The sequence below is a fragment of the Hydra viridissima genome, unplaced genomic scaffold, assembly GCF_058129835.1.
Source record: "Hydra viridissima isolate aposymbiotic clone 2 unplaced genomic scaffold, HvirCarnegie_v1 scaffold_1, whole genome shotgun sequence".
NCBI lineage: Eukaryota > Metazoa > Cnidaria > Hydrozoa > Anthoathecata > Hydridae > Hydra > Hydra viridissima.
In genome coordinates this window covers 40613902-40639935 of record NW_028324300.1, presented here as the reverse complement: position 1 = coordinate 40639935, position 26034 = coordinate 40613902, and the positions used below count along the sequence as shown (strand labels likewise).

At 32.4% G+C, this 26034-nt stretch overlaps 3 protein-coding genes and 3 pseudogenes across 3 annotated transcripts; 1 reads left to right on the top strand and 5 right to left on the bottom strand.

Moving 5' to 3' along the window:
- Positions 1-1992: 1992 nt before the first annotated feature.
- On the bottom strand, positions 1993-12062 carry LOC149895003 (uncharacterized; annotated as a pseudogene).
- On the bottom strand, positions 2989-4373 carry LOC149895006 (E3 SUMO-protein ligase ZBED1-like). Its single transcript, XM_090074255.1, has one exon. It carries the CDS (start codon positions 4153-4155, stop codon positions 3280-3282), a length of 876 nt encoding a protein of 291 aa, XP_089930381.1. The 5' UTR covers positions 4156-4373; the 3' UTR covers positions 2989-3279.
- LOC149895005 (E3 SUMO-protein ligase ZBED1-like) lies at positions 4187-6362 on the bottom strand. Its single transcript, XM_090073072.1, has 3 exons — positions 6123-6362; positions 4312-4950; positions 4187-4261 (listed from the first exon to the last, which is right to left on the bottom strand). Exons 1-3 carry the CDS (start codon positions 6360-6362, stop codon positions 4187-4189), a joined length of 954 nt encoding a protein of 317 aa, XP_089929198.1.
- On the top strand, positions 7773-9125 carry LOC149895004 (uncharacterized). The gene is made up of 3 exons (XM_090074271.1): positions 7773-7820; positions 7916-8271; positions 8460-9125. The coding sequence occupies exons 2-3, from the start codon at positions 7929-7931 to the stop codon at positions 8705-8707; spliced, it is 591 nt and encodes a 196-aa protein (XP_089930397.1). The 5' UTR covers positions 7773-7820; positions 7916-7928; the 3' UTR covers positions 8708-9125.
- A 5346-nt stretch (positions 12063-17408) lies between the features above and the next one.
- Positions 17409-18405, bottom strand: LOC149895002 (uncharacterized; annotated as a pseudogene).
- Positions 18406-23326: 4921 nt separating this feature from the next.
- Positions 23327-24988, bottom strand: LOC149895001 (uncharacterized; annotated as a pseudogene).
- Between the last annotated feature and the right edge of the window lie 1046 nt (positions 24989-26034).

The window sequence follows — 26034 nt, the reverse complement described above, 5'->3', positions numbered from 1 at the left end:
GCTTACTTTTCGATTTAACAGTCCTAAATCTTTAATGCCATGTAGTTATTAATTAAATTCATAGCACACGTTGAACTAAAAATTCGAAGTAAAATTCCCCTTCTACAACATCCATGTGGTAGTTAAAATACAGCCATATAGTGCAATACAATGTTTTCGAACTAAATCTGTAGAACTAAAATAACGCCACTTTTTGTCAGTTCGAACCTCCAATTTCAAAGCAAAAATTTTGACACTTTTGAAATAAGTCATATTTCGAACCAAGCAGTACCGCTAGTCGGATTGCGCAATCCTTTTTTTAGCCCTGTAAAAGTTGTAGCTGCCCAACGATAATGACTGACTGGTCGGTAGATAGCAGAAGATATTAATTGCTCATGTTCTGATTTGACTCTTTGTTGCCTTTTTGCACTTTGTTGCCTTATTGCACTCTGACTCTGTTTGCCTTTTTGCACTTTGACTTTGTTGCCTTTTTGCACTTTGAGCTAGAGTGAAGTATTCTTTGCCAATTAATTGTTACTTTTTTAAGCCAGTTTCTGCAAATCAATTATGGTCCTTTTGTTGGTGTGATTATTACGTTTAATAAATTGGTTTGCCCATTTATCTTCACAGGAAGCTTCAATTTCCCAACTGGTGAAACAGTTTCACCGAAAAATGTCCACAAAAAAGGTTTTGTAGGACAAATTACCTGTTTCATAGTCTCTAGAAAAATAACAATTAAGATATTGTTTTAAGCTTTTCCCAAGGTATGAACAGGTCAGCTTTCATTGCTACCATCTTAGCTGCACTAATTACCACTCTTTCAGTATTAAAGTTATCTATTACCATCTTCTTACTCTCTAGTTGGAATGATTTCAGCAAATTTTATGATTGGCAGCAAACTATATCATAGATCTACCATACATAACTTCCGTGTGTCTTTTGACAAAAGCATTTCTGACGCTTATAGTTGTATTTGATGCCTGGTTACTGCTTACATAAGCCTTTGGTGTAAATGAAAAGAAAACTGGTTTAAATAAATAGGACCTATGAAAAATAAAACATTTAATTTATTGTTATTAATAAATTAGCTAAAAATTAAAAATACTATTTACTCTACTTTTTTACTCCACTTTTTAACTCAGTTACTTTTCCACCATCTTTAACCATCTTTTGCTTGAGAATATTTAGTGTAGCATCTTCCACTACTCTTAGGATATCATTATCCACTGTTTGATTGATAATATTTGAAATATTGTTTGTTAAATAAACGAGGATTGAATTCTATTTTTCGTTCTTCAATATCTATTTCCGAGTCATGCGCTGTCACAATATTTTTTTATGGTAGCAATCATGGAAAATGACCACACATTTTTACCAATACCAAAGCGACCAATAAGCTTTTTATTTTGTTTTAGTGGTTTAGTAACATTTAAACATTAACTGAATTTTCCTACCTGCTGACAAAAATGACATTCATTAAAATTTGGTTTCCAGTTCACATTTAAAAGAAGTGTTGTTCACTGTTAACCACAATAACCGCCAGGTTTGAAGTCTCCTCACATCCAATTTTTTTTTCTTATTAAGAAGTAACATAGTATATAAATTAAGTAAAGGTATTAAGAACCTCCATAGGATTGGCTGGAATAACATTTTTACACATCTAAACTTTAGATAAAAGGGGAGGGGCGGTACACCGTTAACTTTATTGAAGTTCATATATTTCATATAATTTCATGAAGAAACCTAATTTTTACTCTGTACTTGTGTACTCCCATAATAAAAGGCATTAAAAAAAGTGTTAGAACATTTATATAACAGATTACAAAGAAAAAGAATGTAGGTATAAAAACAGCAACAAAATGCATTTAATGTGAAAAATATCTTGACTAAGCTTTGAAATACAAAAATAGCATTCTATTTTATCAATACTCAATGGTATTTTTTATGCTATTAAAATACTTTGTAAATAATAATTTTGAATAGTTGTGTAGCAAAATATAGTAAATTGAATAGTAAACTTGTTAACTATTTATTAAATGTTGAAAATTCCACAACACTTGACTTTAATCGTTTAGCATAGTCTGGGTGGGTTTGTCGTCTCTTATATTTATTCCATGTCTTTTTAAACTCATGATGAACAGATTCACCTGCTTGTTCAGAGTAAATTCCAAGCCTATTATCAGTATTGGTACTTTTTAGAAATGGTACAATATGGTTAACTGCAATATGAACTTTCCACGGTATATTCAAGGAAATGTTTTTAAAGTAAGTATTAGTATAATCCCTTAAATTAGCATAAGACATCTTGAATTCGAAAACAACAGATTCAATATCACCAATTTTTTCTTCAAAGGTGGCTTACTTCATTGATTTAAACTTTCTTAAACCTTCATTTACTGGTAGTAAATCAAGCTTTCCTTGATCAGCAATATCACGAGAAAGAACATCTAACTTATCTAAAAGTCTGTTGGCATTGTTGCCATCAAATCCAATGCCATGGTTACCTCTGAAAAATATGTAATTTGAGTTTAACCATTTTTCAAAGCCAGGCTAGTTTTTAGCTAGTTTTTTAGTTTTCTAGTTTAGTTAGTTAAAGCTAGTTTTCCAAAAGTTGTAACTAGTGTTGTCACGGTACCAAAATTACAGTATTCGGTACCGATACCAGTGAAAATCCACGGTTCTCGGTACCAATTTCGGTACCAAACCAAAGTTTAATTTAGACTAAATTTTCCAATAAAAAATCACGATTCTTTGTATCAAAGCAAAACACAAAAACATGCTAGCTGAAAAACACACTATATTTATTAATAAAGTTAAACAATGCCATTCTTCATACTTGTTTAAAATTGTGTTTCAACTTTTTTCACAAATAATAAATGAAAAATTACAAACCTAAAAAACGCAATTTTTATAAATTAAACAAAATATGCCATGACCAACAAGTAATAAACTAAAATTTTATTATAAATGTAAAAAAACAATGGCATAATTTAAGTATTTCAAGCCAAGGATTGTAAACATTTAAGTAATTAAATAACTAGATAAATAACAAAACAATAAGCCATGACTGAATAATCACTCTTATTTATAAACTTTAACATTTTTATAAATTAAACAAAATATGCCATAACTGAACAACAAGTTGTAAATTAAAATATTATTATACATGTAAAAAAACAAAACAACAACGGCATAATTTAAGTATTTCAAGCCAAGGATTGTAAACGTTTGAGTAATTAAATAACTAGATAAATAACAACATTTTTCACCCAAATCAATACTGGTCTACACAGTTATTCCTTAAGTTACTTTCTTTGCCATATCCAGATTATCAGATAGAAACACTGACATATCAACATGTTCCTGATTCAGTCTTGAGCGTCTTGGGCTAACAATGTACCCTGCAGTACTGAACACTCTTTCAGATGAACAGCTAGATGCAGCAATGCAAAGGTACTTCCTGGCAAACTCTGATAGTTGAGGTAGAGTACCCATATTTGTTTTCCACCAGATAAGTGGATCATCCTCAGCACTGACCTCAGGCATCTGATCGTACACCAAGAATTCACCATTTATCTCGTCACTTGCAGAAAGAGGTGCATGACTTGAGGATTCTGGCTCTCCTTTTTCTTTCTTTTCCCCTTGTATGGTGGAAAGCAGAAACTTTAGGTCATTTTTGGATTTTTTTGATGGCCTGACTTCTTTACTTGACAATCCTCTAGACACCCGAGATGCAATTTCTTCTTTTTCATTGCCCATTTTTTTCACCTCATCCAGGAGACTTTGCTTCACATCATCCTTTAGAGAGACAAAGCTGTTCTTAAATCGTGGATCAAGGCAGGTTGCAGTGTTCAAAAGAAACCGTAGCTGCAGGTCATCATAGCGATGCTGAAGATACTCGTGTATCTTTTTCTTCATCTCTTGGGCTAATGCAAAGTCACTTTGTTCATGACTGAGACACTCAAATATCTTCCAGAGTAACGGCAAGACTGAAGACAGGGTGGTATGTTTTTCCCCGCTAAATGCCTCAGGAAAGGGACTGAGTGGCTTAAGAACTGCTTTAACAGTTTCTAAAACTGTAATATCTGAGTCTTTTGGCATCAGATGCCATTTTTTCCTGTCTTCAGCCAGTACAGTACAGATAACCTGCTGCTGCTCCAAGAAACGTTCCACCATATCGTATGAAGAATTCCAGCGAGTGGGTTCATCATGAATGAGTTTGTGGTCTGGAGAGGACAGATCTTTCTGTTTCTTGGTCAGCTGGCGTGAAAGTTTTGGGGATCTTGTAAAGGCAGAAATAGTTTTTCGAAGCCTTGACAGCACTGCAGACACCCTGTTTATGTCTAATGCCTTATTTACAGCAAGGTGGAGATTGTGTCCAAAACAAGGAATCCAAGTGTCATCCTCAAAGGCTTTTTTGTTATTTGTGGCATTGTCTGTTGTGATGCCTGACATTCTTGCAATGTCCAAGTTACAGTCTTCAAGTTTTTCTTCAAAGGCCTCCTTCAAACTTTCAGCAGTGTGGTCTGTGTTGAGACCACAACAGCCAAGACACCAGGATTGCAATTCCCATGATTTAGTAATGTACTGCAGAGTTAAAGACATGAAAGTGTCTGCAGTTCTACTTCTCCAAAGATCTATTGTGCAGCTGTAAAATGATTTGTCTCTAAGATGCTGGATTATGAGGTCTCTGTTGTCATTGTACATGCGGGGAATCTCATTGTACATAAAAAAGTTTCGACTTGGAAGCTGGTATTTTGGGTTGAAATGATGGAGCATTTGTTGGAATCCACATTTTTGAACTGTATAAATGGGCACTTTATCAATACATATGAATTCAGCAACAGCTAGGTTCAGCTTTCTTGCCTCAGGTGAGTTTTTGTCATATTTTTGTTGCCACTGAAAAACTTCTGTAACTGTTACCTGTTTATGATTTTGCGGGGGTGTTCCATGGTCTTCCTCAGCTTGCAGCTGTAAAAGGAAAATATAATAAATATACTATATAAGTATAGAAGTCAAAAATGGGCTGAGTCTGAACATATTAAACATTAGTTTTTCTCTAAATAGCAAGCCTCAGCTTTTATAATAGCTTATATAAAGCCTATATAAACAATTTTAATAAATAATTAGTACTTGTAAAAAGATTAAATATTTTAAATTTTGTTAAAAAATACTTTTTGTATAAAATTGTTTAATCCTTTACACGGTAGGTAACTACATAATTTCTATTAGTAGCACCATGGAAGTAAAAAAGTAAAGGATTAGAAGGATTTTCCCAATAATTAAATATAATATATGTAGTTTTATTTATTTTATAAGTATGTATTTTTTATAATAAATTTAAAACTATTTCTATAACTAATTTTATTTCCATTTTTATAATGCGATAAAAACCTTTAATACTTTAATCGAAAAAACTATACATAAAACTTTATTCGCTAAAACGTTTTCTTCGATAAATATTTTTTATTTTTTTGGAATTTTTTTATTTATTTTTTTGAAGAAGGAAAGAATCAGCAAAAATATATATTTATATTATCTTTTACTAAATTATAATTTTTTTTATTAACTTAAATCGTTTAGAACTATTTTTAATATTAATTTTATTAACAACAACGACTTTATTCAAAACATTGAACGCTGTTCAAAACTTTTAATGCTTAAACGTTTTAATTAGAAGTCACTTAAAAAGTTACATTTCGCTTTTGAAGTCACCGATTTTATTTTCTCTGTAAAGTCGTCAAAAAGACGTTAAAGACGTCAAAATCTTTTTTACAAAAGACTTTTTACAAATAACTTTTTACAAACGACTTTTTATGAGCGACTTTTTAAAAACGACTTTTTACAAGAGACTTTTTACAAAATCTTTTTTTGAAAAGACTTTTTACAAACGACTTTTTACAAATTACTTTTTATAAGAAATACTTATTAAAAGAAAAGTCTTAACAATAGGTTGTAAAAAAACGTAAAAAAAGTATATATTTTTTAAATTTAATTTTTAAGCTTATTATTGTTATTTTAATCTTTCTGTAAGACTTATTTTTGGCTGTTTATTTCTATCCGACTGGTTCAGACATTCAAATTAAAATATGATATATAATTCATAACAGAAGCTCTATATCTGAAATTGGTTTGAAACTTACCTGCTTGAACTCTTTCATCAAATCCGGGTGTCGGTCTTTGAGGTGTTTTATTAAGTTCGATGTGTTTCCTTCTTTTGAAAAACTTCGGCGACATCGTTTGCAAATGGGTTTTTGATTATCAATGATATTCCCCTTGTCATCAGCCGCAAATCCAAAATATTTCCACACATGGCTCTTTCCTCCTTTTTTCTCAACAAGTGGATTTAGAGCTACCACATCAGCTGCACCACCAGTCGCCATTTCTTAGCAGTTTAATAAAGAGGACGCGCTACTGCACGCATGCGCACCAAGGAATCGGGTTTGAACGGGTCTTCGGTACAACCGGTACTTAAGAAAACTTGGTACCGTGACGTTTGCATTTTTTTAGTACCGACTTGGTACCGAAGTACCGGGTCTTTTGACAACAGTAACTATTCCGAATAATGTATGCAACTCAGGTACTGGAACTAAATTTTCAATAATTGTGTCTGGATCTCTTCAAGATATAATAATCTTGGATTAATAACATTTTTATAATCAGCCATCTCTGATTTTGGTTTTCCAGCTTCTGTGTATTTATTGTAATGATAATCGAGGGAACCAAGAGTTCGTTTTTCTCCACAATCCAAAAGACTCTCTCCTTCACACCACAAACAACTATATTTTCCAGCATGGCTTGTAATGCCAAACATTGAGTTTGCACACTTAAAATCAAATGCAACAGAATACTTAATATTTTGAAGATTAAGAGTATCAACTAATTTTATAAGATTTCCATTGTGTTCAGACACTCCTTCTACAATAGCAACAATAAAACAACGCTTAACTCCAGCATCATTAAGGTCAGGTTGGTTGCTAGTTTTATCATGCGGATTAAAAACATTCATAGTGACATTTAAAAAACCTTGACCAGAATCTACAACAACTCTTACAATTGTAGAAAGAGGGTCAATATTCCTTTCAGTGATTATATCATGTATAAAATCATCAATATCTTTAATATAAACCATTGATTTATTTACTATATCACCAGCTTCAACAAATTCTTCTTCTTTACATGAAAAATATTCATTCATTTCTGCACTGTTGTCGAAAATAGGGATATTGACCTTTGAGCTGACCCGAGAATGAGACCCATATGGGATGATAGTGGACCACTCCCAGAGTCCAGAAATTCAAACTTTGAAATCAGGTTACAATATCCGCCAGAGAAAATTGAATTTTCATATTTTGGGTAAAAATTGACTAGGGCCCAAAGCTAAAACCCACATAAGTCTAAAACCAAAAAAGCTGGAGAGCTGAAATTTGGTACAAAGTTAGCAGTGGTATATTTCTGTACTCACAAAAAATCAATAAATTTCCTTCAGTGGTTCAAATTTTATTAAGTTTTGAATTTTAAGAAAATCTTTATAACAAAATTTCTCACAAAAAAGCTTACACAAAAGGTGTCATATGAAGTGATATTCAATTAAAAACCTATCAGTTTATATATACTAGATTTTAAAATCCATTTTATTGTAAACTTTGATGTACATAGATATTTTAAAGGTTTATCAATTATCCATAAAATTTATATATTTGCATATGTGTGTAAAAAATGCAAGGCAAATATTTTTGATATCACATGTTTTCATCAGTGCAAGAAAACTATCTAATTTTTTCGGGAAAACTCATTATTTTAGCTCAAGCTACAAGTGAAAAAGCATTAAAACTTTGAAGGTAAGCTAAAATTCTTTGTTAGTAAAAATCAAATTAAGTTAAAGCTTAACAATCAATAATTTGAACCTATACTTCACATAAAACTTTATTGACAGGTTATCTATCACAATGCCATATAAAGCTAGAAACCATGAAGAAAACCGGAAAGTGGTCTGTTTGACATGCATGAAAAAGGCAACTCGTCAAATCAGTGCCTACCAAGCTGATAGAATCTCAAAAATATATCAAACCATCTTTGATTTTTCTGATGGACGAGTCCCTCAAGGCCTTTGTGAAGCCTGTCGCACAACATTCAAGAGGAAAGATGAGGGGAAAGATGTTGCTCTGCCACAACTGTTTGACTTCAAAAGTATTGAAATCAAACCAGAAACTCGTGGGCAAGAGTGCACATGTCTTATTTGCAGAATAGCTCGGTTGAAGAATAATGAGAAGAGCCCTCTTGCAGAAGCAGGTAAGATTTTCATTTAAATCACTGATTTTAACTATAACAAGTAATATTACAATTTCTAGTAATCTTATTTATTGTTATCCCTTAAAAGTAGAATGTATGGACAATGTAATGTTGTGCATTTTACTTCATTACATAACATTACATGACTATGTTTAAATAAAAAATTCTTTGCACTTAAATGTTTTTAGAAGAAAAAAAAGAAAGAAATTCTCAGGCTGTTCGATGTTCAACCTGCTTAAGCCCACTTGGACGGGGTTTGCCCCACAAATGCACTCAGTCCACGTTCAGAGAGAACATGAGGAGCCTTGCAGCACAAGACCCTCAGGTTGCAAAGCATATAGCTTCCAATGTTGTCTCCAACAGAGTCTTCACCTCATGGGACCATTCGGCTTTCAAGAAAAACTGGTGGACATCCAGTTCCAGTTACCCCAGGTAAAAGATCTACTTGTTAACTCCATCCAAGTGGTTTATGAGTCTCTATTGAAAGTTAGTCAAACAAGATTTAGGTGATAAATAATTAAAAGCCCTAAAGCCAATATATAGATAAAAAAGTAGCAATTTTTTGGTCAATGAGCCTTCTATTCTATAATGAGGCAATGATGTTGATGCAACATCAATAATTTTTTATTTTTCTACAGGTCCAAGTGACAAGTCACAATCTTTTGTGCCAACTCTGAAGACAAACGATCTTGTCAACCTACAACTAAATACAGGACTCTCAAACTTGGGAATGAAGAAGCTTGTCCAAACTGTGAACCAGGTGAAATAATGATTAATTAAATAGGCAAAAATTTCCTCCTTAATATAGTTAACAATAAAACCTAATATAGCTAGTTATTCAAAGGTGGTCTTACCGGGAAGTTAGTATTTTGGTGCAATTGAAATGTTTTGCCTGCATGCATTTACTTTTACGCTTTAAATATTGTTTCACAGGTCACAAATTCAAAGATGGTTGAACCTAACTTCTGTGCAAACTTTCAAGCCCTTGGTCGGAATTTAGAGGATTTCTTCATATGCTCAAAAATCTCTTGTATATCTCCAAGAGGTCAACAAGAAAATTGTACTGTGGTGCATTGCAAAAGCATGTCAGATCTCCTGATGCAAGTTTTGCAGTCTAGGAATGTCCCTGCAAATCACATCGTGAAGATTGGTGTGGATGGCGGGAAAGGATTTCTCAAAATTTGCCTTGGAGTATCAGAAGTCACCCCCGTGGATGAGTGCAGCCAAAGTCCTCCACAAAAACGTTTTTTGACACAAAGGATCGCCAAGGACACCAGTGTGAAACGACAAATCATCGCAGCTGTTGCTGAAGATCTTCCGGAAAACTATTCAAATGTCAAACAAATTTGGTCACTTGTCAATGCCAATTCGATCAAATATTTTATCTCCACTGACATGAAGTTGGCCAACATCTTGTTTGGGCTGCAAGCACACTCCTCATCACATCCTTGTGTGTGGTGTGATGTTGACTCAAAAAATCTCAGCAACTCTGGCACTCTCAGAAGCTTTGGTTCTCTTAGGGCTTGTCTGAAAGCATTTGAAAATACCAGATCTGACCTCTCCAAAGCAAAATTCTTTGGAAATGTCATCCATGATCCAATTGTCCAAGGCTCTGAAGAAACTCTCATCATTGATGTCCTGCCTCCAATAAAGCTGCACCTCTTACTTGGAATTGTCAACCATCTTTTCAAAGCTATGAAGGAGGTTTGGCAAAATGCCGATCGTTAGCCAGCTTTTCTCCACATCCAAATGAGTGAGTACCATGGTGGCCAGTTTGAAGGAAATGAGTGCCGGAAGCTCTTGAACAATATTGATTCACTTCAGAGCTTGGCCGAAAATGATGCTGCATTCCAGGTTTTTGGCTTTATTGAAACTTTTAGAAAGTTCAACTCCGTCATCAAGGCCTGCTTTGGCACTCACCTTGAAGAAAACTATGGCCAAAAAATTGACCAATTCCAAAGTTCATATTTGGCCTTGCAGCATGGCAGCATCACACCAAAAGTCCATACAATGTTTTTTCATGTAAAGGACTTTGTCAGCCGTCAAAAGATGCCACTTTTCATTTTCAGTGAGCAAGCTATTGAAGCTGCACATCAGGATTTCAATTCTCATTGGCAAAGATTCAAACGAACAAAGACCCACCCAGATTATGCTACAAAGCTGATGAACTGTCTTGTTGAATACAACAGCAAACACATTTAAAGGAAAAGGATAAGAATTATTTTGGTTGAGAATTAATTTATTGTTGAAGTCAGAAGAAGTCAAATAAAGAAATCGGCCATTTGATCAGAGGTGGCTTTTTCGGTTTCTCAAATTAAACTGAAAAGAAAAAGCGAAAATGCTCTTTTGATATGAGCTTTAACTGAAGAAGCTACAGTTTTTTAACCTTTACATTAAGACAATAGTTCTATTATAACCAAACAATAAGTACCAAGTCATTTCAAGAGAGTTTTCACTCAAAAAGTAAAATCTTAAAATTTAAAACTTGATAAAATTTGAGCCACTCAAGGAAATTTTTTGATTTTTTGTGTGAGTACAGGTATGTACCATTGCTACTTTGTACCAAATTTCAGTTCTCCAGTTTTTTTGGTTTTAGACTTATGTGGGTTTTAGCTTTGGGCGCTAGTCAATTTTTACCCAAAATATGAAAATTCAATTTTCTCTGGCGGATATTGTAACCTGATTTCAAAGTTTGAATTTCTGGACTCTGGGAGTGGTCCACTATCATCCCATATGGGTCTCATTCTCGGGTCAGCTCGAAGGTCAATATCCCTATTTTCGACAACAGTGTCTGCTTTTAAAGCCTCTAATTTTATAATAATATTTCCTTCAATGCTACTTTGAAAGCCCAGACTTTTTCTAAATATAGAACACATTTTTTTGGTTTTACACTGAGATAGTTCTAAACATTTTATAAGCTCAATGATTGTTCCAAAAGACACTTGACTAAAATTAGCACGGTCACATTTATTGTCCATAGTTCCGGCAACAATAGTTAACGGTTTCTCATGAGTAGCAATTGTGAATTTTTCACCTCTAAAAATATTTTCCTTTTCCATTTTTGTTTTTAAAATACTTGAAGCGACACGTTCTGCTCTTGCTGATCCCAATGCATATGCTGCATTAACTAAATTTTTCACAGCTTGAACATCACTACAAAGATGAATAATGCCTGACTTAACAACTCCATAACATTTTAAGCACATCCTTTCATTTTTATCTTCATTTAACACAGAAGTAATAATGTTAATATCTTTTGATATTTCTGAAACATCTGAAGTTCTTCTGATATCTTGACGGTTTATCTAAACAAAAAAAAAATCTAAAACTATATAAATTAGTAATATAAAAAATATAACACAATAAAAATAAACACATTGATGACATATTAGTTCTTAAAACAAGCTGTTTAAATGTTGTTTTTTTTTTCAAGTTTATTAAAGTTCATTGAGACACAGCTCTTTCTTTTTTAAAAGTTAATTAAAAATAAAACAACTTTATTTAATTAAACACTCTGTCTTAAATATAGTTTTTTACTAATTTTATCAACTAACCTGAGATATATGCTTTAGCCACTTATCAAGGTATTTTGTATCGTTTTTTTCCAAACAATAAAGGTTTTTATAACAATTGCTACAAATAACTTTAGGATGGTTTGCTAAATTTTGATCATAGCTATCCCAAATAAAGGTTTTTATTTTTTCTTCAATAGCTTTACATATTTTATGAAGCTTTGCTGACTTTTTACCAAAGATTTTAAAACAAACAGCACATAAATTGTTGACCGCCATTTAATAAAACTCAAGTCAGAGTATGTCTAAAATCAAAATACGCCGGTATTTGATTAGCATATTATAGCCTTTTTTTTTTTTGAAAATGGCGGATATTTTTTAACTAAAAATCATAATTTTTATTTTTTGATTTTCATACATTTTTCCATTCCCCTAGAGGTTTTTACTAACCAAATTTTTATTTCCATATATACAACTAAGTATTTATAAAAAAAATCTAATGTGGGGAGACTTCAAACCTGGCGGTCACTGTGGTTCATTGTGTGTTACTTCCATTCTTTTCATTACATTGTTTATGGCATCATAACATGACGAGTTTTAGATGCTACAGATCCAAGTAATCTATCTTTCAATGCTACAGACCCAAGTAATCTATCTTTTATTCATTTGAAGTTAACAGCTTATGAAATAGGAACAATATATTCACTACTGCTCTTTTTACTTGATGTATTTAAAGAGAAACATTTACCATGTAAAATTAAAAAATACTCTGAGAACCTGGCAATATATTTAAACCAAAATGTAAAAAGCTTAAAAACAGGATCAAAATATGAATATTGAATAATAAGTCTCAGAAATAACCATAAATGTTAATTCTGATCTCATCAACAGTGAACTGTTAAGCCAAACCACATTATACATCAACTTATCATCAGATTCAAGTCTTTTTTTTTAAATTGACTTTTATTGAAACAAAGTCAATGATTACCTTTCTAAATGTAACAGACCCAACTTCTCTTATTTCATTCAATTTAAAACTAACATTGAAATCAGTTGTTATTGTTGGAATAAATATTATTCTATATTAATACTATTTTCTCATACATTTCCATATTCAGAAAACAATCTTTCCGAATATTCAAAAGATGCTGTTGATGCTAATAATTTAAGAGCTAAAATTTTTAGAAGTGAAAGCCTTTCTTCATGTTTTCAATAATCTAAACCATAATTGTTCTCATTTATAATAGAGCGGTTTAAGTAAAACAATTTCTTGAGCAGCTTGAGGAGACAAGGGAGACATGATCTAAATTTACATAGCCATCACTTTCTGGAAAATGATAGCAAATGAAGTTACAAAGCAAGAATCTTGTAATTATATTTTATGAAGTAAAAAATATTGGCAAAGACAAATTTCATAAACAACTTAATACTTTTACAAGAATTAAATAAATATAACACTTAAATAAGTTATCTATAATTTACGGTTCTAGTCATAATAAAATAATAATTGCATGAATTTTTATAATAATAAAAAAAAATTGATAATTTTTCTTAGTTTTGGCAAAGTTCCATCAAAAGTAAAGTTTGTGAAGAAAAAAAGCTCTCACCTCCATTTTTTTCATATGCCTCAATTCTTAAATTCAAGAACGAAAGTCATTTTTTACCGAATCGACTTTCATTTTTGGTTTTTGGTGTTAGTGAATGGAGCTAGTGGCAATATTAATGATTTTGGTGAAAGTTCATTTTTATCTCTTAAACTTTTCACTACAGTCTCTAATGGCATTTTTATTTGAAACTACTATTGACAAACTATAAACCTCAGAAATCATTAACTTAGCAAGTTCATAAAGAGGTTTCAAATTATGCAATAGATTTTCAATGATTTTCCAATCATTTGAAAAATGTATTGCATAATTTTAATAAATGTTGGCGGCTCATTATGATCAGCTAAATATATTTGAATGTGAATGTTGGCAGCTCATTATGATCAGCTAAATATGTTTGAAGTTCTCTTTTAACTTCTGTAGTCGTTCTAACATTAAGAATGCACTATTCCAACAAGGTGAGGGGGGGGGGGGAGAGGCATCTTACACTAAAAGTATAAATGCTTCTTTTTATTTTCATTGCAATAACCTAAATTCTGCACATGCCTTCGATGAATGATTAAAATGGCCTGCTATCCCACATGAGTTAGCTTATAAATTTATCACTAAATTTTGAGATAAAAATGCAACCTTAATTACAAGCTGCAATAAATGAATTGTGCAGTAGACTGACTTTATATGACACTGTGCTTCCCTGTGACCCTCAGGGTAAATTATGGTTTAGTCCAATTTTTTTTTGGCTGGTTCTTATTATTGGGTTTAAAAAGGAGTTTTTAAATTGTTTTTAAAGTCTTAACTAACTGCTAAGCATAAAAAGTATTGATTTACTTTATTAAAATATCTGTAAAAATCATGACCAGGTCCCTTCGAACCCTTATGGCCCTCCGCGAGAAGACTTTAATTCAGTCTCAGATTTTTTACTGATGTAATAATATAATGCAAATGTTATATTTGTCTTAAAATTAAAGATAACAAAATAAAATTTTATTTTAAATTATTTTTTCCAAATTCTACAACAATATTCTTCAGCTGTGTTGCGTAGTCATCATGTTCTAACTGACGTGTATACCTCTTCCTTACATGATGGTGGTGATGGTGCACACTCTCTCCTGCTTGTTCAGCATACACACCCAAACCATATTTTTTATGTTGAAGGAAAGGATACAGATGGCATATAAGTATATGGATTTTCCAGCTTACATTTAGTTGATACTCAATTGAGGCTGCACTCATTATGTTAATCTCTAGATTATTTAAATTGTCTAAAAATCTTTGTGCATTTTTACCATCTAACCCAATCCCATGGTAGCCTCGAAACATGATATAATTAGTCTTTAGCCATAACTCTAACCCAGGCCACAGAGAAAGTAAAATCTTTACAAACATTGAACTAATTCCAATAAAAAGGTGAAGCTCTGAAGGAGGGGTGCTATGTTCAACCAATGTTTCTAGAAGATCATCAAGGTAAAGAATTCTTGGTGAAATACAGTTTTTGAACTCCTTCTCATGCTTATATCTGCAACCATCTGCAACAAATTTTTTGTAGTTAGAGTCTATGGATCCAAACTTTCTTTTTTCACCACTTTCAAGTAAACATTCATCCTCACACCAGAGACATGCAAACTTTCCACTGTGGCTACTGAGACCAAATAAAGAATTCCCGCATTTAAGATCAAATGCTACTGAGTATTTAACATCCTCTAACCTCAGCGGAGTTAGGAGTATGTTAAGGTTTCCATTGTGTTCAGAAACATCTTCCACCAAATACAAAATTATAGATCATTTTACACCAACATCATCAAGCCTTGTTGAGCTTGAATGTTTGTTCAAGGAATCAAAAGTATTTAAAGTTCCGTTATTAATACCTGTGATATTTTAGCTATCCACTTCCCAATTTTTTGGGTTTCTGCTCTTTTTAAAGCATAAAGGTTTGTTGCACATGAGCATATAACCTTTGGACAACATTCCTTCTCCACATCATACTCTCTCCATATTAGGTTTTGAATATGCTTTTCAATACCAGGAGTGATTTTTTAAAGTTTGTCAGTCCGTTTACCATGTATATCCATACAGCATGCACATATTGTGTTTAAACTTTATGCCGATTTCCACAGAACTGTCTGAGTTTTCTAAATACTATTGTATAATATACTTTGGGAAAAAATTTTTAAAACTTATTTACAACAGTTAAAATGTAAATATAGACATGTTGCAGTTGGTTAAAATACTGAAACTCTGTTTGATTCAATTTATGATATAATATCGTTTCAACATTAAAAATTCTAGACTAAACAAAAATTTACCATATGGGTTATCAATAAATAATTTAATTAAAACATAAGTTTTTATTAATTTTCTATATTGCTTTAACAAATTTTTATTATATGTATTGTTAAAATTTTATTTAATCTCCTCAAGTTATCATTATTTTCATAAGATCTACTAAGAGTAATCTGACAATGATCCATTTGAAATATTTAGTTAATGTAATCATATATTTTTTCACTTAATGCAAGGCGCAACAGTACATATTATAAAAATATTTTAAAAGAACTAAAACAAAAAATCTTTCTCCGTATCATACTCTCTCCAAATCATGTTTTGAATGAAGAATGGATAATTTAAAGTGATAGTTTTCAAAAAATAAAAAAAAACCTCGAGCGCTTAGTGAAAAGCATTATTTCAGCCAATTTGGTAAAGAAAACATTTGATGGTCGCTTTTAGTAATTTATACCATGAAAATAAGACTTCATTTTTTATTTCGATTATTTGACGAAAAACTTGCGTTAATGACGTCATTTTTAAAATAGATATTTTAATAAAGTTAATCAATATTTTTTATGCTTAGTAGTTAAGATTTTAAAAAAAATTTAAAAACTCCTTTTTAAACCCAATAATAAGAGCCAGGCAAAAAAAATTGGACTAAACCATAATTTACCCTGAGGGTCACAGGGCAGCACAGTGTTGAGTAAGTTTACTTCCTAGAGACATATTAGCAGTACCATCTTTAACTAAAATATGTCTTCTTGTTGAATAAACATCCCAGCCTTCTAACATATTGAGGAACTTCCCAGGTATATTTATTCCTGTGTGAGATTCTGGAAAATATAAACAGCATATTTGCGTTGAAAATTTTTTTTTTATCCAATGTCCTGAAATAAATGTTTCATAAGATGAGGGACGAGCCCAAATATTTGAAGTAAAACTTATGAACTGTTATTCTATAATTTCATTAAAAACATCTTTATAATGTCCTACAAGGCTCCTGCCTGAACTTTACAGCTCTGTGGATTTTTGTGATCCCCATCCCTATCGACACTTACAACTTCAGATTGCGGTAGTGTATGATATACCTTATCTAGTAAACCTATTGTTAAGCGGCCTAAAATAATTTTAAATTTTTGCTTCCTGCGCTCTTGTTCACGCAGACTTAAAACGTCATAAAATGTTTATTAAAAACAAATTTGATAAGTTTCAAAGTAGTTTTTTTACTTACTTTTTTTTTTTTTTTTCTAATATCGGAACTGTGTACTCTTTAAATAATTTTTTTTTTTATTGTTATTATGTTATTTTTATCATATTGTTATCATCTTGTTACTCTTTATGCTATGTGTAAAAATGTTTTTGATTAGTTATTCAGTATAGTTAAAGAATAGGCCGTAGCTACTTGAAACGCAATGCGCTCTATGCAGTCATATGCTACTCGGAGCGCAATACTTTGTACGCATGCGCTAAATTTTTTTATTTTTTTATTTTTATCTTGTTGATGTTATCCCTAACCCTTACCCTAACCCTAACCACCTATCTAACCAGCTTTATTGTGAAATATAAATCGCACTGTTGTGATAAAATAATTGCGTATGCTTGTACAATATTGCGCTCTGAGCAGCTTACGGCTATGTAGAGCGCATTGCGCTCCACAAAGACACTTCGTAAAGAATATAGGTTAATACAATAATTGTTCATGCTGATCTACTTTTAAAAGATATGTGGCTGTAAAAATAGCCGTTTAGTTTAACAATTACAGAGGATACTGACGGGACACGCAAAAAAGAAATGCCTAGAATATAGGAACATCTTTAAACTGTTGACGCCACATAATTTCGTGAATATGGAAAGTGAACAAACCTTCGTATGTACCGAACTGTTGCCTCAGTTTTCGCTCAACCCGCATCCATAGATTTTCAAAGTTTTGGGGGTGTGTGTTATTTAGAGGGTTGACAAAATTGCTTTCGTGGGTGACAACTGCATGGGAATAAATCCCATTACACAAGTTTTGTATTCCAGTGTAAGATGGCTAGCCATCTGAAACGATATGAGTTCCAGGCAAAATATACTGCAATACAAGGTTTTGAAGAGTTTCCGCAGTTCTATCTGGAACTTCTACCAAAAAACACTTTCGCGACTCTCTCTCAATACCGCCAAGCACCCATTGACCTGGGCGCCAGTGTTTACGTCGATATTTTCTGTGAAAAAACTTTGACTCTTTAATTTCAACGACGATTGGTGTTCCGTCAGCGTTGATTCCTCCAATAATTGAAGGATTAGTCTGAAGATCTTGTTCGCAAACCTCTCTCCAGAAGTTTGTCCCATCTGCTTATGTATTGGGAGCGTCATTCATACCTGCTTCATGCTATATTTCACTCTGTGGTATATTTTGACTCCAACAATGCATTTAACAAATTAATGTTTGAATAGACAACCTACTCTTGCTGAAAAAGGAGCCATCTCTTACACTTTAACGTTTATTGCATCCATTACATTTCCACCGGTACCTATTCATGGCATCTTGATAACTATGCAATCCAAACTGTGTGTTACAATTTTCACAAAACACACTGTTTTGCATCAGTTTGCGTTGTGCTAACCACTGTAAAGCAAAACATTTGCTCTTGAATGCTAAGCCCCAGATCCATCAAATGCCAATTCTCTTTCAACACTAAGTCGATTGAAAGAATATCTTCAACGATTCTTGTTGGAGCACTTGGTCTCCCACGAGCAGCACGTTGCATTGCCATCTAATTGAGCACATAGTTAGCTACATTTTGTTATGTTTTCTTAATAATTACTTTTTAAAAATTGATTTAGAAAACTATTATAAAAATTAATTAAACAATAGTAAAGATTGAAAACAAGTTTTACCTGATAATTTTTTATGTTATATATAAATATATGATAAAGTAATGTAAAATCAAGCGCGCTGCACTATTTTTGCTTTATCAACTTCAAAAGTTTATTTCGTTTTTAAAATCACTCATGCCTGCATACTATTAATCTATTTAAACGCATTTCTTTACTCTCAACCGTATCTTTAAAAGCAAAATTTTAAAATTAGGCCGCTTAACTGTAGATTTACCCTTAATCTTGTCATGAAGGTTGGGTACAAGCTTCGCCTACCCCTTCAGATTTCTATGGTAGTTGCTGAGCCCAATCTTCTGGTACTGTCATGGTCTCTGGGGTAGGAGAATAGTCGTCGTGCATATCAAATGTTCTTTGGGGTACTCGATGTTCACCTTGGGAATATAGCGTTCTGCATCATGATCAGCTGTTCTTCAGACATCAGCCAGCTCCGGCTTGGTCCACTCAAACCCGCTAACTGGTAGTGACTGCATATTAGCCCAACCATAGAGATTGTTGGTGTCTAGATATAATGTATAGCTATTTGACTAAGAGGTATCATATTATAGGCTCCCTGGGTTGTTCGCCTTTGCGAACCTTTTCGATACCATGGAGATACCGCCGCATAGACTTTTCTCGACAATCAGGTGCATTTTAGTATCAGTTAGTATCTTAATCTTGACTCCACACTTTTTAAGCACGGCTTCCGTGCATAAATACACAAAATTAAGGTTGATGAATGAAGGACCAAGGAATTGAATAATACCAGATCTTGAAAAAAATCTTATTTAAGCTTTTTTATATTTCGCTATACTTTTTTTAGTCATTTTAAAATTATCTTTACAGGTCTATTTTATTATTGAGAGACTTGGCTTACACGAAAAAAGTTCCCAAATTACTAATGTTCATTATGAAAAAATGATGAAAATCTGTGCGTGTCGACAACTAATTCCTTTTACTTTGGTGTAATTTGTTTAGTAATTTGTCAAAGCGTGAATTAGTTACTTTATCTGAACAGTCTTATTAAACAAATGCAAAAAATGTTTAAGCTATTACCACGTGATCAAAGTTTCTGTTTTAAAACTGTGTGCAGCCATTTATTAGATTTTTTTGTTGACGGGTGAAAATTTAGAGTTTGTAGGAAACTCGCATGGCTCGCTGATTTCTGCGGCCTCTCTAATTTAAAACAATAGTTTGCAAGTCCATGTCTTATACTACATGTTTCAACGTCCCCCATTTGTAACTAATGCTCCTGCTAAATGTCAAAGCTTAAAAGTGATTTAGGTGGAAACCGGTCTATTTCAGCGCTAAAATGCCAGCCACATTAAACCATTATTGGAATGCTTCTCATATCTTCTAATTCTGAAAATTAACTAATTGGCAGGTTTTTCTCAAAAAAATTATTTTTTACAAAAAAAAAAAGTAAATTCTTTTGTAAATTACGTATTAAAAGCATGTCTGAACAATGAGGTGCGTAACAATGAGGTGCCCAACTATGCATTTTAAAAATTCGGAATACTTATTGAATTTACCATTGCCATATATATTTATAGAAAACCAGAACTAAATGAGTTTTGCTTCAAAATATTTCCATATTTTCAAATAATACCCACTTAGTTCTGTATTTCTTAATTATGGAATATATGTTTATATATCTATTGTTAATTGCATCAATTATTCTTTTTAATCAACTAAACCATCATACAAATTTTTTTTTATGGAAAAAAAAGCAAACTGAAAACAAAAACTTTGATTAAATAAAAACAAACAAACACGTAGCTACAAAAGTTATTTAGAGACTTTCCCAGTTAACAATAGTACAATGGTCATATATCGGACCCATGCGGCTGTTTTATTGGCCCTATGTAGGAAGCTTATATGAGACCAAAAAAAATTTGTCCGCGGTTTATCAATTGATCCTATATGGGCTAGTACATATAGTTAGACCATATTGGACCCGACAAACTCCTATGCTTTTATTTTATTTTTCTTAACATAGTTTTTTATGGTTCACCTTATTGGACCCAACAAACTCCTATTTTCTTTTATTTATCTTTACCCATACATAATTTTTAATGGTTAACCCATATTTGACTCTATAAACTCCTATATTCTTTTAACTTTGACCTATATGGCGTATTCGATGGTTGGCTCATATTAGAGCCGATAAACTCCTTTTTTTTTTGGGACCTAAACGAAACTTTAAATTGTTAATCATTATTAATACCAATATATATTGGCACCAATAAACCACTATATTAAATATTTAACCTGACCATTCATCAAGTTAAATATTTAACACCTGTAGGTCTATTTAAAAGTTTACCATAGTATATTGGTTCCATACATTGGAACGCAAAAGAAACTGCGTTTTGCGTTTGTTTTCCATATTAAAAATCACACGCAAACTCAAACGCATTTGACGCAATTTATTGCGTTTAGTTACGTAAACGTAAACGCAAACGCAATTTACGCAAATAACTGCGTTTACGCAGGCATATAAAATGCTTTTATAAAGGTAACTCAAACGCAATTTACGCGTATAAATGGGTTTGCAAACTTGACACAATCGCGACTTATCTAATCTATTTTTAAAAAATGTGTCTTTTCAAGAAAACCGAATTATTAAATAGTTACTTTTTATTTTTTAATTCAAAGATATAATATAACTTGTTATTTAAACCTTTGTGTTATTACTAAAACTATTTTTATTATTGAAATTATTGCATTATATATTCATTTTATTTTTAAGGTTTTCAAGTTTAAAAAATACATCTTTGTATGACAAGTTTACATTTCACTATCTAAGTCATCGTCGTCCGCAAAATCATTTAAACTTTCAAGAAGTTTTAAGTTTACCTTTAACAAAGAGCGGCTGATAATCAGATCAGTAGTTATTTTGCCTCGTCTCTTTTCACATACAAAACCAGAAGTACTAAAATATCTCTCTATAAAAGCTGCTGATAATGGAATATTTAGTAAGATGACGAATAGCTTTCGTAACATTGGTATTTTAGAATTTTTGAATCAAAAATCATAAGAAGGATGCATAGATACAGCAAGTCCTTTCTCTTCGATTTGCTTAAAAAAGAAAAGTTTTTATTTTCGATTTTAAGTAAATAAAGTTGTAAATTAGGCTGCCGAGCTTCTGGGCCATAACTATCATCTAGCATAAATCCGCTGAGCGAATCAGTTTGCTGATCATTTGAACTCCATCGTTCTTTCGCTTGTGTAAACTCACATCCTAGTTGTGATTCTAAAGCACTTTGATAAATATTACGTGGCGTAAAGAACTTCAGGACTTCGTGTAGCTTTTCTACTGCCCCTAAACACTTTTGGGTTGTGATATAAACTTTAATACAGGGTGGGGCAGAGAAACTTGTTTATTTGAAACATATATTATAACAAAAGTATTGAATATATACAAAAGAATTTTGTAATAGCATAATCAAGAACAAGTAAATTTTACAATTTGCCAGTTTTAAAGATGTTATCACGCAAATGACGTCCGTTATTGTCAATACATTGTAAATGTTGGCGACGGCCAACGAATTCAAAGTTTCGAACTCAATCAATGCAAATTCGGACTTCGAAAATGTTCGAATTTTTTTCCGAAGTATTTCAAATTTTTTTCGATTTTTTTCGAAGTATTCCGAAAATTTTCTTGATGTATATCAAACCCAGTTTTAGACCATTTTTAATGAATTTAATACTGTAAAAGTTATGCAAAACAGAAAAGTAAATATGTAAAACTTTTTTTAGATTTTATTCTTTGTAACAACTATTATTGCTTGTAATTGATTTTTTTTACAATTTACAGATGTTCAAATTAGGTTTAATCATCAGAAATATCAATGGAACCACTGTTTGTTCGGATCCTCTAGTTTTCTCGTAGTGGAGTGACAGCAGGTTGATCTTTTTGGTAGGTCTTAGATTTCCTTTCACTTCGCTCTTCTGCTGTTTCGATTGCCAAAACAGATCGTGCATTTATTCATATTTCCAATGTTGGTCTTGAATAAACAATTTTGTCAAGATTTTGTGGATCCAATTTTGTTCTTGAATCAGTGACCACACTGCCTGCAGCTAAGAAAACTCTTTCACTTGATGCAGAAGTTAAAGGAATGGCCAAGGATTTTCTTGCAATATGGGAAAGTAGTGGAATCATTTTTGTATAGGCTTCCCACTACTTTAGGATATCAGTGTTTGAGGAATCGCGACGTGGGAGACCTTTCTATTTGTCTAACTCAATTTAAATTTTTGAATTTCCATCCCTGAATAGAATTTATTCTCCAGAGATTTCTAATGCCTTTTTTTCAGCTTCGTCAAGGTCAAAGCCAGACCCTGTCAGATTAAGGGAAGCATTCCTGATTTGGGACAAAAGTTCTTGATGACTTGGATGCTCATTCACCAACCTGTCCTTGAGTTTTTCCAAATCACCATACTTTTTCACCAATGCACCCTTGAAGAAGGGGTAGAGAAAATTTCCCATGGCATGACAGTGATTCTTTGTTCCACTGTTTGGAAATCGCCTATTCAGCTCACCAATCAGAATTTGGACAAAGTCTTTTGTGGCAGATTGTATGTCTGATTGAGCCATGGAGTTTAGCTTCATCTTTAGGTTGACCAGTTGGATGCAGGCAAGATGAAGTGTGGGATGCTTGTCAGCAAAAAAGGCCTTGCTGACTTTCAAGAATGAATCCAAGGTGGGTTGAACTTCCGCCAAAAGTAAAAACTGACTCTCTGACGTGATGACATCAGCAAATTCACATTTACTGTCTCTCATTTCTTCAAGGACTTTTCTCAACCGAATTACAGAAGTGATCATGATGGACTTCGAGTTCCATCTAGTCGAGCAGTTTGTGATGATCTTGACGTAAGAAACTAAAAATAGAAAAACAAAAAATAAATATTAGGTGTCACAATTATTTTCATGTGTGAGGAGGAGGAGGGGTGGGCAATATTTCGGTATTTATGAGATGTGTAATGTTAATTTTTACCAAATACTTTTATTAAATTAAAAGTTTCAATATTAGACCAAAATATTATTAATATTACCTTCATTTTCTTGACACTTTTTTTTGATGTCGTTTTGACAGTTTGAACTTCTGTGAACCTTTGCAGAAAGATCCTGGGCTTGTTTGATTGCCTTGTAAATTTCGTTGTCGTCTTCCTCAGAAGAGAGGAACGTCCCATTGTTGCTTGAAGACTTAAAATTTTCTTTTCGTTGGCTTTTTGCAGCACTAAGTTAGTCAAGTGATCAGCGCAAAAGCAGAGAGTCTGTAATCTCTACTATTTTCGAAATTGCAGCCTTTATATTAGCTGCTAAATCGGGCACAGCAGTCCTTTGAGTGCTGGCTCTGAGAAAAGAAAGGTCTGTTTGCATAACCTTATCCAAAGCTTTGGCTAAGGCTGCAGCTGTATGTTGACCACTAAATGGCTGACAAGCAAGAACAAACTTTTTTAGCTCAAAGTTTTTGTTGATGAAATGAAGTGTTACAGATATGTAAGAATCGTTGCTTCTGCTTGTCCACATGTCTGTCGAAGCCCCAAGGCCTTCAAAGTCATTGAGTTCTCTAGCCAATACCTCAGTAATGTATTGCTTTACCTGTCCGTAAAGCAATGGGAGCTTTTGCCTAAAAAATGAAATAGTAATAATAATAAACAATTAAATATATATAATGCCAGAGTTTCAATTCAAATTACAATTATCCATGCAAACGTTTTTACAGCAGTAACTTATTTTTGACAGCAGCATGCTGTAATAGGGAAGAATTTTACACACGCACGCGCACACGCACACACACACACACCTTGAAAAAGTTGTTGCAGACTTGACCGTCATCCTGGGTTCTCTTTCGCAGGATACTTTTTTAATCCTTCCGTCTCAACAATCTTGAATGAAAGAGAACAGCTCACCAACAGCTCAAGTAGGTCGAAATCATAGTCAAGTTGGCGCTTGTCAAAAATTGAAACTTTAGGCTGAAAGTATCCAACAATTGAATTGTTAGGTGTGGGTTGGGCTGGCAACAACTTCTTCTGTTTGTGTGTTTTCAGAGGAATGTTATTTGATGGATTGTTGATAAAATCTGAAAAAAAATTAAATTGAAACAGTTAAACTTTATTTATGAGCATCTAAAGCTAAATAAGAAGATCGCACATAAGAAGGGCTACCTGTATTTTAAGTTTTCTTACCGTCACGATTCTTTTCATATTCGTCCACATCAACCAAAGCTTGGTGAAGTTCCAGTGAATTCGCTTCATCTTGCTCAGTTTCTGCTAGCTCAGAGACTACCACTCTTGCAAAAATTCCTTTGTGACACTTTAAATGAGACCTTAAAGCGCCAGTTGATGAGTTTTTTTTTTTTTTAGAATTCTTCCGCATTCCTTACACTTTCCAGAAGGATCACGCTCACCTGGAGGTACGTCATCAGGAGCCTTTATTTTGTCAAACTCTTTCCACAATGATTTTGTTGAAGGAGCCATTTTTTAACTTGTAGAGAGGTTTTTATTCAAGTTGCACAACTAAATTTTTCGCGATAATATATTGAATATTTCTTTATTTACTCTGATATTTAATCAGCTAAAGTCATAAATTATTGTTTTTTTTAAAAAACTTGTATTTACTAAATCTTGAACTATAAATTAGTGCTAAACAAACCATACTATCTGCTAAACATTTATTTAACTTTGAAAATATAAACTTCGAAAAATTTAAATTCGAATTTCATTACTTCGAAATACTTTGATTGTACTTTAAAAACTATGTTTAACATTTTACTAATTACTTTTCATTGGTTACAACAATATTACTATAAAACTCGAAAAACTCATAATTAAATTTAATATATATATAAAGATAAAAAAAAAAATCACTTCAATGACATGGTAAACAAAATTGATACCAACGGCTACTCATGTGTAAAAAACACCGCTCCAACCGTTGCCAACCTTGATATTAACTTTAATTTAAAAATTATTTACGTAACAAAAATATTTCAAAATAATTAGTTTTTATTCAATATACAATGTGCGATAAGCAAAAAATAGCAAACTTTTAATTAAAAAAACTTTGACAAAAAAGTTGAACTTTGAAAATATAAACTTCGAAAATTTAAAATTCGAATTTCATTACTTCGAAATACTTTGATTGTATACGCAATTATAAGGACCATTTTGTTCAACTTCGAAAAAATTGAATTCCGTGTTTTTGAAGTCCATATTTTTGAATTTCGAAAATCGAAGTTTTCCGAAGTAAAATCTTCGTAATGCAGAAGCTTTTCTCACAGTACTCTCCTCTTTATTTTGTTTTATGTTCTTAAAAATATATCGTTTATACGTGATGTTTTTTTTTGGTTTAAAATATTGATCGAGTTTTTCACACATTGCATTGTATTGATCAGAATCGTTTCCTTTTAGAGTTTTGTATATTTCTTTTATATCTTTTCCAGCTAAGTGCAACAATAATGCCTTTTTTTGTGCCTCTTGCGTAACTCCTGTCTCCATTAGATATAGCTCAAAATCTTCTCTCC

Excerpts from the sequence above, each read along its gene's own strand:
- LOC149895006 (XM_090074255.1), bottom strand. The coding sequence starts at position 4,155 with ATGGTGGAACGTTTCTTGGAGCAGCAGCAGGTTATCTGTACTGTACTG.
- LOC149895005 (XM_090073072.1), bottom strand. The coding sequence starts at position 6,362 with ATGGCGACTGGTGGTGCAGCTGATGTGGTAGCTCTAAATCCACTTGTT. Across the intron at positions 4,951-6,122 it reads TGATGAAAGAGTTCAAGCAG|CTGCAAGCTGAGGAAGACCA; the intron begins GTAAGTTTCAAA and ends TTCCTTTTACAG. Across the intron at positions 4,262-4,311 it reads AGGCATTAGACATAAACAGG|ATCCCCAAAACTTTCACGCC; the intron begins GTGTCTGCAGTG and ends TGCCTTTACAAG.
- LOC149895004 (XM_090074271.1), top strand. The coding sequence starts at position 7,929 with ATGCCATATAAAGCTAGAAACCATGAAGAAAACCGGAAAGTGGTCTGT. Across the intron at positions 8,272-8,459 it reads GAGCCCTCTTGCAGAAGCAG|AAGAAAAAAAAGAAAGAAAT; the intron begins GTAAGATTTTCA and ends AAATGTTTTTAG.